Genomic DNA, 17,834 nt, shown 5'->3' with positions numbered 1-17,834 from the left:
GACTTCAGCTCAGATCATGACCTTACAGTTCATGAGTTCAAGCCCCACATCAGGCTCACTGTGCTCCTCCTCACCAAAACTTGTCAGTGTAAAGCCTGCTTCAGATCCTGTACCCCTCTCCCTGTCCCTCCCCCACCTGAGCTCTCCCCCATAAAAAAAATTAAAAAATAAAAAACCTAAAAAAAAATAGCATCCTCCTCTATGGCAGACATGTGTTTTTAAAAAACAAAAAACCATAGACTACTGAATGACTGCCAGTGTTAAAGCAGACCCTGGCGGTAAAGTGCCTGTTACATCAAGTAAGACGTAGATAACAACCAAGGAGGCAGAGTGACAAAGCTGCAGCCATAAAGCTGCCTTCTTGATCTGGCAGCTTCTTTCCGGGGCCTAGGCAGCGTGCTCCTGGGAAGTGCTGCTACCACACAAGAGGCCCTTGATTTGGCAGACTCCTAACAGTGCAGAAGCAGCAGGTCTCTCAGAAGCCAGTTCTGCAGCACATCCATGTGGTTGTTCTTGGAAATTAATCTTGGAGCTGTTTCTCCAGCCTTCCCAACAATTCTGTGAGCTCTCCATATCCTTTATTGAAACCCTTCCTGGACAAACTAGTCAGAGTGGATCTTACTGTATATAAGAGCCCCCCAAAATATATGGATAGGAGGGGGTGTGAGGGAAAGTACAGCGGCATATAGGAGAGGACAGTCAACACAGATAATGTGCACACCATGTAATTTTATGCAAGATTTTTTTTTTCTAAGGACCATGTAGGATTTAAAGTCTGAACATCAGGACTTGCTTATGACTTAACTCAGGTCATGCTTTTAATTCTTTCAAGCGTGATGAAAAGACACTCTAAAGTTATTTACCTGGAGATGCTGTGCAGAGAGATCAGGAGTTGTAAAAAATAACTGATTAACACCTGCTGCATCTGGAGTAGTAAGGAAAACTTTCCCTGGAGTGGAATCTTGCCTGGCCAGAATGACTTTGCTTGGAGTAGAGCCATCGTGATTCGTCAGAATGAACTGCTTGCCTTGTGTATTATGATCAAGTGCCGTCACGATCTGGATTTTCTGGCCAGTTTGCTGCTCGGTAACAATCTAACAGAACCATGTCAAATTAGTAATTAATTCAACTTAATCTCTTCATCTTTTTTTTTTTTTTAACTCTGAGAACACAATTTTCTCCTACCTTCAGACAAAGTTAGAAAAGCATACTGTTACTTATATATTCAATACAATACACATACACCTTTTGAACTAGCAATTCTACTCCCACTAAATCCTATCCTATAGAAAAACAAATGTGCAAATGAAGGTGCAATAGCTATTCTGACTCCTTACTTCCCCTTCCCACCCACCTTCCATTTAGACAAACCTATATTAGGTGCCTTCTATTTGTCAAGCACTGTTCTGGTCCTGGAATACAGCAATAAACAAAACAAGAGGCACCTGAGTGGCTCAGTCAGTTAGGCTTCTGACTTTGGCTCAGGTCAGATCTCGTGGTTTGTGAGTTCAATCCTTGCATCAGGCTCTGTGCTGACAGCTCAGAGCCTGGAGCCTGCTTTGGATTCTGTGTCTCCTTCTCTCTCTATCTCTCCCCTCCCATGCTCATGCTCTATCTCTCTGTCTCTCAATAATAAATGGACATTAAAAAAACCCTTTTTTTTTTAAACCCACAAAACCTTTTTTCTCATAAAGCTTTTATTTTAGTAAGGAAAGGCACATAAAAAAACAAACAAGCAAATAACAATTGTCAGATGGTATTAAGGGCTATAAAGAACAGATAAAGCAGGGTAGAGATGGTGAGTCACTGATGGAATGAATAAAGCCATGAGGAGATGACATTTTTGCACAGACCTGAGTGAAGTAACACACCAAAGTTTAGGACTAGCTAGGGGTAAGGCATCCCAGGTAGAGGAAATGAAACATGAAAGAAGGCTGTGGGACAGGAGTGTGTCTGAGGCAAGAGGCACTACAAGAGAGCTATATAAGTGAAACAGAGTAGCAGAAAGGATTATGGTAAAAGACAGGATCTGAGTGACAGCAGAAGCCAAATGGTATAGGGCTGCATGGGAATACAAAGTCTGGATTTTCTCCTGTGTGAAAAAGAGATCCACTAGGAGGTCAGAGAGCAGAGTGGCAAGATCTTTTTCAAAGAGGGTAATTCTAGATTTAGTGTGTAGACTAGCCTGTGGATGTTCAAGAGAAAAATTAATACTCAGACACTGGCAATATCTGGGAATTATACATGGGCAGAGATGCTGGTGGGGAACAGGGTAGCAGCCATGCCAGAAGGAGAAAAATAATTGGATTTGGGATATTTTATGAAGGGAAATGTGATAAGATATGCTGATTGCCTGAATGTGGACTATGAGGAGAGAAGAGTAAAGGATGACTATCAAATTTTGGTCTGGGCACATGGGAGGACAGAAATGCCATCTACTGAGTTGGAGGAGTCTGGAGAAGTGAAGGTTCATGACTAAAGAGAACTAGCCAAGCATTGAGGGCTTTTGTTGTTGAGCAAATATTTTACAGAGAAAACTCATTAAGCCAATTTAATCCCTTGATTCAAATTTAAAATGGCAAATTTGGTTTGTTTCCAACTTTTTTCCATTCCCCTGAAATTATTTTCATCAAGATCCTTTTCTATGCAAAACCGACAACAAAATTCTGAATTACTAATCAGTTTTTGTCTAGAGCGGATTATACTGATTATAGCTGCTGGCAGTTCGTGTTTTCTTTGTTGACTATTATCTCTAGCATGCCCTATTTTTCTGGGTATTCTTTTCACTGTTGTCAATTTTATTTTACATAGGTTATTTATACCAAGTCTAGTCTCCTTCTTCCCTAACAATTTTTGCAATTTTCTTTAAATTTTTTATTTTTAGAAGGAGTGAATGAACACAAGCAAGGGGAGGGGCTAGATGGGGGGGGGAGATAGAGAGAAAGAGAATGAATGAATAAATGAATGAATATCTTAGGCAGGCTCCACACTTAGCGATGAGCCTGATGCAGGGCTCAATTTCACAACCCTGGCATCATGACCTGAGCTGAAATCAAGAGTCAGACGCTCAACCAACTGAGCCGCCCAAGCTGCCGAAGAAACTGTATTAGGATCTATTGGTCTATCCTGCAATTGGGATGGATCCTTTACTTATCAGTAATTCTGTAACACCACACATTGGTCCACTGATTTATATACATCTTTTGTATGTTGACATGTTTCATCACACAATATCATCATATGTCATGTAGCCTCTGGGGGAAAAAAAGGCAACTAATGTTTCAGTATTATTATGAAAACAGTTTTGACCTTGCTGACTCTCTGAAAGAGTCCCTAGATGATACTTTGAAAACCTATGGATTATGGTACCTCTTCCTAAGGAATAGAGCATAATCGGTTAAAATATGAAGATCTATCATTTGACATGAATCTCTTCCCACTGGTCCATTAAGACTGGCTTCAGACTCTGCACCTCAAAAACATTCCATGACCAGGTCTCCACAACGCTCTGCAACTCTTCATTAGCTGTTTTTCTTCTGTGCTCCCATAACACCCTACACAATAACCTATTACAGCCCTTACCAATGTATTGTCAGATGATTCAACTATCTCTTACTAGATTTAAAAATATCTTAAAGTCGAGGGTATCTTTTATCTCTATACCTCCAGAACCTAGCATATACATTTGATGTAAACAGGTTTGATGGATCAGCAAATGAAGTGTAAATCAAACATACCTCTCCCATTTGTTGTTCAATAATTTGATGTGCAATTTCTTCTATGGTTGCCATCTTCTGACTGCCAGAATGTCCTGCCAAAATAAAAAGATACTTTTCACAATTATACCCATAAAACATATTTACTGAAGAACTTACAAATGAAATTATATGTGGGGTGCCTGGATAACTCAGTCAGTTAAGTGTCAGAGACACTTGATTTCAGCTCAGGTCATGAGATCAAGCCTCTTAAGATTTTTTGCCCCATGCCTGCATGTGCGTTTTCTCTCTCTCTCTCTCTCTCCCTCCCTCCCTCAAAAACAAAGAAAGGCAACCCCCCAAGCAAATGAAATCACATGATAGCTAAGATTTGCTTCAAAGTAATCTAGTTGGGGTGGGTAGAGGTAGGATGGAATAAACAAAGCAAGGTTGGCCATGAACTGACAATTGCTGAAAAATGTTGTTTATACAGGGGTTCATAAAACTGTTCTCTATTATATATTTTGAAAATATCTACTTTAAAAAAGATTTGGGGTGCCTGGGTTAAGTGTCCAACTCTTCATTCTCAGCTCAAGTCATGATCTCATAGTTCATGAGACTGAGCCCTGAATTGCGCTCTGCACTGACAGTGTGCAACCTGCTTGGGGATTCCTCTCTGTCCCTTCCCTGTTGGCTAGCACATGCACATTCTCTCTCTCAAAATAATATAAATAAACTTAAAACATTTTTCAAAGATATTGAAGCCTAACCAGGAGAACTCTACAATTTGTTTATTAATTTAAATAAAGGTAACCCTATCTGTAAACAAATATATCATGGTAGCCACTTGACATACTCTATTACCAATACATTGTAATAACTGGCAAAAGAATTGCATTTGTTCAAAAGGAAAGATTTCTCTAGAATCTTGTGATTCTTCTTCATTAGTGGAAGTTTCTTATATATATTAAGGTTAATTTGAATTTAATGTAAAACTTTCTCCAAATGGGAGAGAGAGCATAAAAGATTAGTGGGTTGACTTTGATTTTTACCTTTTCTCTGTATCAGTAGATAAGAATACAAAAATTATTTCTGACTTTATCACATTATATAATGTCTATCATAAATTCACTAATAGTCTGTAATGATAATTAACATTAATTGCCAAATTATCTGAATTGTTCTTCTTTCAATTACTCTAAACACTTTGCTTAGAAATCTCCACACATAAATAGCTTTACAAGTTCTACTTTCCACAGAACACCGGAACACAAGGACAAGTTCTTTGCCCTTTAAGGTTCATTTTCCTCTAGCTACCAATACGGTAATATGCTCCTCATTTCTGAGACCTCACCAGAAGTATTGTTAATGTTTATTATTTCTATCAACCTTCTATTTATTCAGCTATATGTGTATCTCTAAGATGATGGCAGCTTTTTTTATAGTTCTCTTTTCTTTATGAACTCTCACCAAAACTGCCCTTGATATTCATATTTCTACCAACAGTCTCTTCAAGGCAATCTAGGCTTTTTCTAGCATGCATCTCAAAACTATTCCAGCCTCTACCCATTTCCCAGTTCCAAATTTTTAGGTATTTGTTATAGCAGCGCCCCACTTCCCAGTACCAAAATCTGCACTGGTTTGCTAGGGTTGACTTAACAAAGGCTAATTGGCTACTTCTGGCTGGGTGGTTCAAACAACAAAAACTAATTTTCTCACAATTCCGGAGGCTAGGCTTCTGACACAAGCTGTCAGCAGAGCTGGCTTTTTCTGAGACCTATCTCCTAGTCTTTGTCTCTTCACAGCCTTCGCCTTCTTTTGTTTGTACCCGTGCTGTAATTTCTTTTAATAGGGACAACACTGATTGGATTAGCGCCCACCTTAATGACCTCATTTTAACTCAATCACATCTTTAAAGGCCTTATGGGCAAATACAGTCACATTCTGAGGTTCTGGGGGCCAGGACTTCAATATGAATTTTGAGGGAGAGACAATTCAGCTCGTAACACTTAGACACAATCTAATAAGAAATGTGTATGCTACATGTAAGGAAAGCTTTAAAATGATACCTAGAGGGGCACCTGGTGGGTCAATCAGTTAAGTGTCTGACCTCAGCCCAGGTCATGATCTCACAATTTGTGGTTTCGAGCCCCGCATTGGGCTCTATGTTGACAGCTTGGAGCCTAGAACTTGGTTCAGACTCTGTCTCTCTCTCTCTGCCCCATCCCTGCTCATGCTCATGCTTTTTCTCTTAAAAAAAACATATTAAAAAAAATTAAAATGATACCCAGAGAGAGGAAAAACTAGCTGAAAGAACACAAAAGAAAATGATTATAGTGACTACTTCCAGGGAGAATTGGAAGTTTGGTAACAGGGATGGAATGCAGACTTACTTTTCAGTGAGTGTCTGTTCTTTTTAAATTTTATTTAAAGTCTGGGCCACCCAGACACCCCTAAATCAACTATTATTTTGGCCAACGAGACCAAAGACTATAAGGGTATGATGTGCGGTACACATATACACATTGTATATATGTTTGTACAGGTTGACGCTTAATTGTATACTTTGTCATCAGCAATGCTACAGGTAATACAAAAATGTTAAAGGATTTGAATGTTAATACTCTAGGGACAGAATTTTTGAGTACTGATTTCAGGGATATTTGATTTTTTGTTTCAGAAGAAAAGAGCAGGAAATGGCAATGGACTCTTAATTTTTGGAGTTACAAACTCCTTGGAGAATTTGACTAAAGTTACACAACCTCTTCAGAAAAATACACACATGTATAATATACATTTGGTAGATTCCGATTTGTGATTCACCACATCAATTTTCTACCTCTTTCTATATAAACTCTGCATTACTGCAGTAGCCTAGAGTCCTTATCTCATACTCTGAGATATATCCATATATATATATGGATATCCATATATATGGATATGGGATATCCATATAATCCAAACTGGTTAGCAAAAGAATGTTTAGGGAAAGTATGTATAATACTTCAGTGATCATATATTTTAATTTGTATAGAATGAAACAGAAATGAGAGGAATTTATAGGGGATAGATTAGACCAGAAAGGTGGAGTAAGAACAACTTTTTCCCTTTGGACCCTTTCCAACCAAACATATCTTCCACTGCAATCTCAAACTATTTATCTTATCCTACTTGTAAAGCCTGTTGGGTGTCTGTCAAGCTAGCTCATTAAGATTCAAGTCTAGAAAGGCACAGACACAGGATATAAAGTCAAATCCATAATCCCATTTTCCTTATTACCTATTTCTCTCATTAAACTATCCACTAATATAATACATCTTTATATGTAAACAAATCCATGAAATAATAAAAAGACATCCTGTAATTTTATTGATCAAAAAAATTTTCCACCATTTACAAAAAGGATGCAGGCTATCTAAATTAATTACAAATCATATCCAAGTGTATTAAGTTTTACCAAAATTCAGAGAATCCCAGAGGACAGTATTTTTATTCACTCTGAAAAACAAAAATATCAGCAAGGGGGAAATGATCAAAATTGCTAAGAATGAAACAGTTATCTGGCATCAAAGCAGGGATTTATGACAATGTATTAGTCACTTTGGTTGTAATAAACGCTCAGCTACTGCAAGCTAAAGCAAAAAGGAAGGGGCTGCGGAGAGCAGGGTAGACACTGCTAAGATCCAAGTGGAGTGGACCTTGGGAAAAACTGGAGCTGGAGTTTTCTATGCTGTCAGGAATCTCCTTATTTCTATTTTTTTTTTTTTCTTATCACTGTTCTTATTCACCCTATGTGGCTTCTTATTTTCTACTTTGTAGTAAAGTAGTAGGAAAAGAAAGGTAGTCTTCTCTAATTTCAATATTAAAATGCTGGTAATAGAATCTGATTGGCCCAGCTTAGGCTATGTGCTTATCTCTGGAATTAATCACTGTAGGCAAGCCAGGAAGAAGGAAAGGAAGGTTAATATGATTGTAGCATTGGCAGCTCCCACTTCTGGAAGGTCTATTTATCAAAAGATGAAGACTAGCATAGACATGGCTCCTGATAAAATTATCATGAGAGAGGTAACTTCCTCAATTTGTTTCTACTGATACACAGAATTCTTCAACCAAAAGTCCACTGAATACTAAACTACTCAAAAAATTTAATTCAGCATTGACTGCAACTTTCTGATGTCAGCTGGAGAAATCCCAAAAAGGAGAAAGAATGCTTATTCTTATAAAATATTGTCAAAAGTTCTCCTTTTGGCTACTTCCAGATCAAAGTCCTTCTAATTTCTTGTTCTGTAAGTTCTTCAGAAAGATAAATTTAGCTTTACAGCCATTTTTTTTATCTTAAATTTTTTTTAAAGTTTATTTGAGAGAGAAAGAGAGAGAGAACACACATGAGAAGGGGAGGGGCAGAGAGACAGGGAGACACAGAATGCCAAGCAGGCTCCAGGTTCTGAGCTGTCAGCACAGAGCTGGATGTGGGGCTCCAACTCATGAACTATGAGATCATGACCTGAGCTGAAGCTGATTGCTTAACTGACTAAGTCACCCAGGCATCCCTACAGCCATATTGTTTTCAACAGCCTCCAGAGTTTCTAGAGAATTCATGAAATAATTTTTGTTGAATTTTTTCTAAACATACCAAAATTTTTTGTTTAAGTTGGTAAAAAGGCACAAGGAGTGAGGACAGGGGAGCCTTTTAATCCTTAATATTAAAAACACAAGGCCTGGAGTCTTAAGGATTGGAGGCTGTTAGACTTTCAAATGGAACAAAATGTTATCAGGGGTTACCAGTTACCCTGATGTACTGATAAACCGAATCTTTCTGATGAGGAGAGACTACTGACAGAATTAAAAAAAGAATCAAATTAGTTTTGGATTACCAGTCCAGATTTTATTACCAGCCTTATTTTTTAAACAATTTTTTAAAGTTTATTTATTTTGTGATAGAGCAAGAGTGAGCAAAGGAGGGGCAGAAAGAGGAGAGAAAATGCCAAGCAGGCTCTGCACTGTCAGCATGGAGTTCACAAACTCTTACTCTTGAGTTGGATGTGGGGTAAAGTGGCCGACTTCAGCTCACGTCATGATCTCACAGTTTGTGAGTTCCAGCCTCGAATCAGGCTCCGTGCTGACAGCTCAGAGCCTGGAGCCTGCTTTGAATTCTGTCTCCCTCTCTCTTTGCCCCTCCCCTGAATGCACTGTTTCTCAAAACTGAATGTTTAAAAAAAAAAAAAAAAAAAAGAGTTGGATCCTTAACCGAATGAGCAACCCAGGCACCCCTACTCTGAAGTTTAAAGTTAAAAAAAAAAAAAGTTAAAAAATGAGGAGGCTCACGAAGTGGAAGTAACAGGGTAATGAGAGATAGTCCTAAATGTTTTCTAAAGAAAAGTAAATTTAAAAGGCATCATTATTCTTGATGAAGACAGTATTTTAAAAGAGACAAATAAGCATGAAATATATACCTATATACAGCTCAAGGACAGTGCTAATGTTGTAGGCCTCTGAATAAGACTACTTATTTTCTCCCACACCAAAAATGATTCATAATTTGAAAACAAAAGTTTTTTTTTTCATGGGGCTCCTGGGTGGCTCAGTCAGTTGGGCGTCCTACTTTGGCTCAAGTCATGATCTCCCAGTTTGTGAGTTTGAGTCCTGCATCTGGCTGTGTGCTGACAGTTCAGAGCCTGGAGCCTGTTTTGGATTCTGTGTGTGTCTCTCTTTCTGCCCCTTCTTGGCTCTCACTGTCTCTCTCTCTCTCAAAAATGAACAGGCATTAGAAAAATTTTTTTAATTTCTTTTTAATGTTTTTGAGACAATGAAAGACAGCACGTGCGCTCAAGTCGGGGTGGGAGACACAGAATCTGAAGCAGGTTCCAGGCTCTGAGCTGTCAGCACACAGCTGGAAGTGGGGACGCAGGGCTCTAACTCATGAGCTAAGCTGCAAGATCATGAACTAAGCCGAAGTCAGACGCTTAACTTACTGAGCCACCCAGGTGCCCCAAAATGCTTCCTAATTTAAGTCAGCTATATTCATGTAAGTCAAATTCATTTAAGTCAGCTCTACCATAGTTTCTTTTTTTAAAAATATAATTTATTGTCAAATTGGTTTCCATACAACACCCAGTGCTCATCCCAACAAGTGCCCTCCTCAATGACCATCTAATGATTTTATTACTGTCATTCATCAGCTTCTGCTCCAATATTATTCATTGAAGATATTGATACTGAGTGTTCACTCTCCTGCCACCAACATGGATGACTTCAGTGTCCATGAAGACAATCCAAACCATAACCAATCTAGTCTCAAAGTTTCTTGACCTCAAAGTCCAGTAATACTCAGCTAATTGCAACTTGAATATTTTGCTTCCAGATTGCTCTAACATATGTATTTAATATAATTTCACCTCTTAATATTCTTCAAAGCCCTCCCTTTATCTATAAGTATTTGAGGTGTCATTTGTTTTTTTTTTGAGTTTATTTTATTTTTTTACAAATAGTTTATTGTCAAATTAGTTTGCACATAACACCCAGTGCTCATCCCCACAAGTGCCCTCCTCCATGCCCATCCCCCCTCCCCCGTACATCCATCAGTTCTCAGTTTCTGTCAGCATTCAAGAGTCTCTCATGGTTTGCCTCTCTCTCTTTCCCCGACCATTTCCCCCCTTCTTCTCCCCCTTGTTCCTCAGTTAAGTTCCTCCTAATCCTCCTATACGTGCAAACATCTGATATTTGTCCTTCTCTGTCTGACTTATTTCACTCGGCATAACACCCTCTAGGTCCATCCATGTTGCTACACATGGCCAGATTTCATTGTTTCTCATTGCCATGTAGTATTCCATGGTATAGATAAACCACATCTTCTTGATCCATTCGTCCGTTGATGAACACTTAGGCTCTTTCCATGTTTCAGCTATTGTGGAGAGTGCTGCTATGAACATTGGGGTACATGTGCTCCTATGCATCAGCATTTCTATATCCCTTGGGTAAATTCCTAGCAGTGCTATTGCTGGGTCATAGGGGAGTTCTATTGTTAATTTTTTGAGGAACCTCCACACTGTTTTCCAGAGGGGCTGTACCAGTTTACGTTCCCATGAGGTGTCATTTGTTAAACCTTACGTTCCAGTCATACACACTACTTGTAAGTCCTTGAATTTATCATGTTGTTTCATGCTTCCGTGTCTTTGCTAACGGCTTCTCTACCATGACCATGGAATCACTAGACATGCTTCTTCTTCTAAGACTAAATTTAACTCCAAAAACTGAGGCAAAACAAGCATTCTTCACATATTGTTGACGGAAGTCTAAATTGTTATAACCTTAGAAAAGTAATTTGCCAATATGTACCAAGAGCCTTAAAAATGTTCATGTTCATTGACCCAATAGTTTAATCCCTATTCTTCTATTCAACAAATACTTGTTGAGTGCTTATTATAGATCAGGCATTTTTCAAAGTGTTAGGGATACAGCAAAGAGTATTAAAACAAATTTTTCCTTTGTGAAGTTTATATTTTGGTGATGCTAAACAAACATCAAATAAATATACAATACCAATAAATGGTGAAAAGTGGAATGGAGAAAAGCAGAGCAGGGACTAGTGAACAGAAAATGCTTGGGGAGAGGGAAAGAATTACAAATTAAAAAAAATATTTTTTAAATGTTTATTTATTTTGGAGACAGAGAGAGAGAGAGGAAGCAGGGAAGGGACAGAGAGAGCAGGAGGAAATACGGAATCCGAAGCAGGCTCCAAGCTCCAAGCTGTCAGCACAGAGCCCACTGCAGAGCTCGAACTCACAAACTGTGAGGTCATGCCTAACCTGAGCCGNGACCTAAGCGAAAGTTGGACGCTTAACCGACTAAGCCACCCAGGCGCCCCAAGAACTGCAATTTTTAATAAGAGGTCAAAGATGGCCTTTCTGAAAGGGTGACATCTTACAAAGACAAAAGACAAACATTTGCACAAAAAATGTTTTCATTAAAATAATGAAGAAAATGTTTAATGACAGAAAACACTAATGATAAGCTAAACACAAAGATCAAGAAACAAAGGGGTACCTGGGTGACTCAGCCTGTTAAGTGTCCCATTTCAGCTCAGGTCATGATCTCATGGTCTGTGAGTTCAAGCCCTGAGTCAGGCTAGTGCTGACAGCTCAGAGCCTGGAACTGGCTTCAGATTCTGTCTCGCTCTCTCTCTGCCCCTCCCCTGCTTGCACTCTGTCTCTATCAAAAATAAACATTAAAAAATGTACATAAGAAACAAAATTTTATTTACAACTCATTTTAACTAACCAAAAGCACACAGGACTAAAAATAAACATTCTCATATGTTAAGCAACTTTTCTAGGTGAGTTTTATAGGCTACTTATTTTCTTCTTTCTGCTTTTTGAATGGGTACCTATGGTTGTAATCAGAAAGTAATCATTCTCTCATTTTTAGCCCACTGTATCTTGTGCCCATTTATATTCTACAGCACCTTGTTCTTACTTGCATAGATGACCCATCTCTAATAGACTTGTAAGGAAAAGAACTGTAGTTTTCCTTGATTTGAGCTCAGGTCATGATCTCATGGGTTCATGAGTTCGAGTCCCACATCGGGCTCCACGTTGACAGTGCAGAGCCTCTTTGAGATTCTCTCTCAGTCTCTGACCCTCCCCAGTGTCTCTCTTAGGATAAATAAATAAGCTTAAAAAAAGAAAAACTGTAGTTTTCAATGAATTAATTTTTTCAATGAACTTCTAGTATTTAACAGTGCCTAGTATTCACATCTTAACTTCAGAAAGCATTTAATGAAACACATTTACCAGCCACTGTGAGACTCTGGGACTCAACAGTGAACAAGGCTGAAAAGATCTCTGCCCCAGAGAGCTTATATTTTAGTGAGAAAACAGATTTTTAAAAAATTACCATGCACTAAATGCTATGAAGTGAACTAGGAGAAAGGGATAAAGAGAAATGGCAGGAGAGAGTTTCTATAGGTAGTAGAGTGTTCTAGACCTCAAGTCAATAAATCAGAGCTTCAATCCCATTTTTACTATTTATTAAATGTATTACTACATGTCAGTCACTGTGAGGCTCAGCTTCCTCACAAATGAAATAGATTCAATACAATCTACTTCAAAAAGTTGTAAAAATTCAATGTCAGTGAAAAAATCTATACCAAAGGTTGACAGTTTCTTTAAAAGCAAGAGGTATTTCCTCAAAATTAGCTGAATGAACAAAGTGCCCAATAAATGAACAAGAGGAGCTCAGAACCACCACACTACAGAAAACCTTAGGCACTGATGATTAAGTTTGTTCACCAGCCTGAGGGACAAAACAAGAAGCTTGAGGATATGGTCTTTACTACTCTAGAGCTAATTAACATACAAAAGACAAACAGTCCTACATTTTTGGCCCTGATTTTTTTTCCCCCCAATTTACCATGATCTCACTTCTACTTACCTTCCCCACAGAAGAAAGCAAAATATGAATGGTGTTATCCTTCCATTCAGAGTCATAATTTTAAGTTTGTGTTCTTTGACTACATCAGAAACAGTTCATTCTTTCCTCACCAACCCCACTACAATCAACTGAACGCAGGCTGCTGTCATCCAAAGCAAACTCTGTGTTGTGAGCCACTTCCGGATGGGGAAGGTCAGGCTTTTTTTTTTTTTTTTAAGTTAAACAGAAAATAGTGCATCAGATAGATCTTTGAAAAATTTTGGAAGTTAAGGCTTCTCTCACCAGAAAGCACAAATTCATATTCTCTCACACTACAAAGGACAGTATATGCTGAATTTCAAGGGGTCATAAAACTTCCTGTAGCCTCGATGGCCTGAACACATATTTAACATATATGAGTCTGTGTACATGAAAAGCCTTTATTGGGCAAGAACCATCTTTGTATAGATTTAAAGTGCCAATAAGGTATAAACCATCTGTGAGTGAGCAACTCTGACAAGCAGCAATATGAAATATCTCAAAGCTTACAGAACTAAAACATCCTTATTCTCCTGCTTCAGAACCATCAATGTTTCTCTAATGGCCAAAGGACGAAGTTTCGGTCCTTCCATTTTTTTCAATATTAGGCCTCTGAGACATGCCTGCCACTGTGGACATAAAGAAGGTTTCCTTATAGTCTGACTTCCTCATCTTCCCACTTTATCTATCTTCCTAAAAGAAGTCTCTCTTCAAGTCAAATTAGGATGTTCTTTACTCCTCAATATACCATTCCAAACTCCTCTTCCCTCACTTAAATTCCACCTGGCCTTTCAGACTTGGTTGAAATTTTTAAAAATCCAATCCTTTGGGATGGGTCCAGCATCTATTTTGAATGCTAAAGCTCTTAACTACAATTTACTAACAGACTTCTGTTAACTTCTGATATCAATGCAAAATTTATGTAAAGATTTCCACATTGCAGAGCGTACTATGAATCAGAAAAAAAAAGTTACGATATTTATATCATCAATTCTTTATGCTGCTTCTTTGGTTTTTTCTATTCCCCAAGGGCAGGAATTAGACTCTTTGTGTGACAGAAACACCAACGGTACCATATCAAAGGTTTGATGCCTTTGATTTGTGTCTCCCTCAAAACCATTCCAGAAGACTGAGATTCCCCTACAAAAAATAAGCAATATTTTACAACAGGGATCGTATACCAACCAACCATATAACAGACATATTATTCAAAAACGTCAAAATCCAAGGTCTATGTACAACATCCAGAGGAACAAAAACCCGATAGGCCTTAATGTCCAGTCTCTGCTTTTCCCTTTCTTTTATTTATTTATTTTTAACCAGGCCGACCTACTTAGTGAAGGTTATGGGACAACTTGGCAACAAGATTATGAGACAACTTGGCAACATTTGTAATTGTAATCACAAAACGATACGTGCGGGACTGGGAGGCAGGGGTTCGTAACAAAAGAACTCTTAGAAGTTTAGGCATGCCCAGGGCAGTGAGGACCCAGGACCGATCCATTTTTCTCAAAAGATACGAGTCGGAAGGCAGCGGCTGCTCTCGTCCCATCTGTCATGAAAGCGAAACAACCCGTTGCCCGTCCCGTGGAGGCACGAGAATTACTAAGCGGCCTCAGAAGGGAATGGAGGCCTCGGCTTGCTGAGGCTCCCGCCCCCCGNNCCCGCGCGTCTGCCACTCTGCGCGCCCCCAGCCCAGCCCAAGCAGCCTGCTGCCGGGCGGGCCGCCCCTGCCGGCCGGGGCCAGCGGGCTGTCGGGGGAACAAGAGGGTGCGTCCGTTGGCTGTTGGGGGGAAGGGACACCCCACTCACCCCTGTCCGAGGCGCGGCCACGGCTGCTTCCCACTCGGCACTTCTTACCGATGCTTCTCCGACGAGCTACGTCCCGCTTTGGGCGTAGACCGGACAGTCCCGTTGCGGTGGTTGCTTGGGGTTCCGGGAAGAGACACGTTAAAGAAAGCTGAAGGGGATGGGGTAAAGAAAAGTGGGGGCAGGGAGCTTTTGGGTTTGTGTATTTGGGGAGGTCAGAGTTCGTGACCCCTCCCTCGGCTCTGCGGTGCGTGCTCCCCTCTGCGCCTGCGCATTACTGGTGTGGAGAAGCAGTAAGGAGGTCGTGACGTTCCCAGGATGGAGGAATGAGCAAACCGAGTCTCTGAAAGTCTACTGCCCCCTTACGATTGGGAGGGAAACTGCTCCGCCGGAGAGGCCCCATAAAGGAACCTTCTGAAATCGGGTGCTCTTGGCATCCCAGTTTGCCAAAGGCGGTCTTTAAAGGAAGTTTAGAGACTTTCCAGATTTGAGTAATACTAGATCACCTCAATAGTTTTAGGCGGCTAGAAACTTGTGGAAAAGTGGGCTCTGTCTTAGGGTATCTCTTACCTTAGACTAAAGTTTATTGTAAGAGTTAACCAGTCTGTTGCCCGTTTTCCTAAAACACTGTTGTGAGTAAACAGATTGATCCCTGAGAACTTTCTCCAGCTTTGCTTTTGTGGCTTTGGGTGGGGCAGGGGTCGTAGGGGGAGCCTTGGTGTGGCTCTCTGGCCCCTCTTAGGAGGCTGAGGAGGGTTACCTGGAAGAGGGCGGGTGCGGGGTGAGGTATGCATGTTCTCAGGCTCTGCCCCCACAGATGGAATTGGAATCCAAAATGTTAAGTTTGCTTTTTAAGTTTGTACCTTGAAACAACTTGAAACGTATATAAAAGTCGCGGAGCACCAAAAAAAAAAGTTAACCAGTCTGGGTAGGTCCCAATAAAATATTTTTTTTATTTTTATTTTTTAAATGTTTTTTTATTTCTAGGAGAGAGAGAGAGAGAGACAGCGTGAGCAGGGGAGGGTCAGAGAGAGAGGGAGTCACAGACTGAAACAGGCTCCAGGCTCTGAGCTGGCAGTCAGCACAGAGCCCGACGCGGGGCTCGAACCCACGAACCGCGAGATCATGACCTAAGGGAAAGTCGGACGCTTAACCGACTAGGCCACCCAGGCGCCCCACCAATAAAATATTTTAAATTGCCTTAAATAAAACAAGCTAGGGCAGAATCCTCCACAGTAAGGCAAAGATTTACTTATCAACTCCTGTGGGTAAATAGGTATAGTGGCTAAATGGAGCAAGAATTATTATCACTTAGAAAGTAAACTTCTTGAAGGCTGGCTTTTTTTTGTCCAGTGGTGTATTTCCAAGCATTTAGGACAATGCCTGGTGGTCAATAAAGAGTAATGAAATGAAAAGGCATTGACAGAACGTTGTAACAGTGACCATCTGTGGTACCAAAGTGTGGCAGGAAGAGCTGTCCTGTGTGCAAAGCACTGTAGAGAAGGAGTCCTTGAAATTTCTTTAGTGCCCACTAACATTAGAAAAGCAGTCATGGAGGGGCGCCTGGGTGACTTAGTCGGTTGAGCGTCCGACTTTCGCTTGGGTCGTGATCTCGCGGTTCTTGGGTTCGAGCCCCGCGTCGGGCTCTGTGCTGACTGCCAGCTCAGAGCCTGGAGCCTGTTTCAGTCTGTGACTCCCTCTCTCTCTGACCCTCCCCTGCTCATGCTGTCTCTCTCTCTCTCTCCTAGAAATAAATAAAAAACATTAAAAAAAAAAAAAAAGAAAGAAAAGAAAAGCAGTCATGGATTCAGGCCAGAAACTCAAGTCAGGAAAAACAAAAATGCACTGGGAAGAACATCTCCTCTGTCATTTCCCCCGGGAGCTAGGCAGCTGGACACAGAAAAATTCCCCAAGAAAAGGAAAATGCTTCATGTCTCATTCTCTGAAAACAGGTCTATGTGGTTCACCATTAAATATGAGACTCTAAAAATACTTATGGCTTAAAAGACATCATCACACCAAAAGTAGATACAGTAAATTTATTTTGTATAAATATAATACATATTGACATTATTTACAATACTAATATTTATAAAGGATCTATATCTATATGGACAATAAGATACAAACTATTACCACTTTAAGTAAAAAGTGTTCCTGGAAATTCATGTCATTTAAAAAAACAATACAGTATTTCAAGCTTGGTTCTTAACATGCTATGACCAACTCATGTAAAAGAGACAGTTGTTCCCCCTTCCTCTCCCCTCACCAAGAGAATCTGATATTGAGACTTTTTGAAAATGTTCTACTACATTTATCCTTAAAAAATTAAATCCTACTAGAAATTATCTTTTCTTATAAAAGGGAAAGTCATACATGAGTTTCCTTTACAGAATATTAAATGTGGCATAGGATCCAGAATATTTTTATATGGAAAGCACTTAAAAAAATAAAAATCAGAAGGGATCTATTTGGAGTAATTTAATTCACCAAATACTGAGTGTCCAGAGCACACAAGGTACTCTGCCAGATGCTGAGAAGTCTCAGATTCTCGAGAATAGAATGCAATAGACACCATAAAATAGTGTGTTTCCTAGCTAAAGGCTATAGAGGCATAGGGAAAGGGAAGACTAGATCTGGTTTGGAGGAATAGTGGGGGAGGAATATGGGAAAGAAGGGCTAGGACCAACTGTCACAAAAAGAAAAGTCTTGAACAAATAGGCAGAAGTGGGTTGGGAAGAGGATGAGAAGGAAGAAGTAAACTGTGTAAACAGAGAAGGCTGGGGTGGGGTTTGCTGGAGGGTGTGATACCTGAGGAAAAGTGCTCTATACCAAGCCACGGGGAAGACAAAGGAAGTTGCAAAGAGCACAGATGAAACTAGG

At 39.9% G+C, this 17,834-nt stretch overlaps 1 protein-coding gene across 5 annotated transcripts in view; it reads right to left on the bottom strand.

Moving 5' to 3' along the window:
• NR2C1 (nuclear receptor subfamily 2 group C member 1) overlaps nucleotides 1-15,262 on the bottom strand; it is a 47,340-nt gene extending 32,078 nt beyond the window's left edge. For 3 of the 5 annotated variants that reach the window (XM_077772165.1, XM_077772169.1, XM_077772170.1), the window contains exons 1-3: nucleotides 15,003-15,262; nucleotides 3,738-3,811; nucleotides 864-1,094 (exon numbers count right to left, since the gene is read on the bottom strand). In XM_077772165.1, the coding sequence (XP_077628291.1) occupies nucleotides 864-1,094; nucleotides 3,738-3,791 (285 nt within the window). In that variant the 5' untranslated portion in view covers nucleotides 3,792-3,811; nucleotides 15,003-15,262. Of the gene's footprint in view, nucleotides 1-863; nucleotides 1,095-3,737; nucleotides 3,812-11,738; nucleotides 11,904-14,954 lie in introns of all 5 variants that reach the window. The other 2 variants (XM_077772167.1, XM_077772166.1) reach the window with 2 other exon arrangements.
• Nucleotides 15,263-17,834: the final 2,572 nt, after the last annotated feature.

Source organism: Crocuta crocuta, unplaced genomic scaffold (assembly GCF_008692635.1).
Source record: "Crocuta crocuta isolate KB4526 unplaced genomic scaffold, BGI_CrCroc_1.0 scaffold216, whole genome shotgun sequence".
Classification (NCBI taxonomy): Eukaryota; Metazoa; Chordata; class Mammalia; order Carnivora; family Hyaenidae; genus Crocuta; species Crocuta crocuta.
Note: the sequence above shows the minus strand (reverse complement) of the source record. Positions and strands in the feature narration are given on the sequence as shown.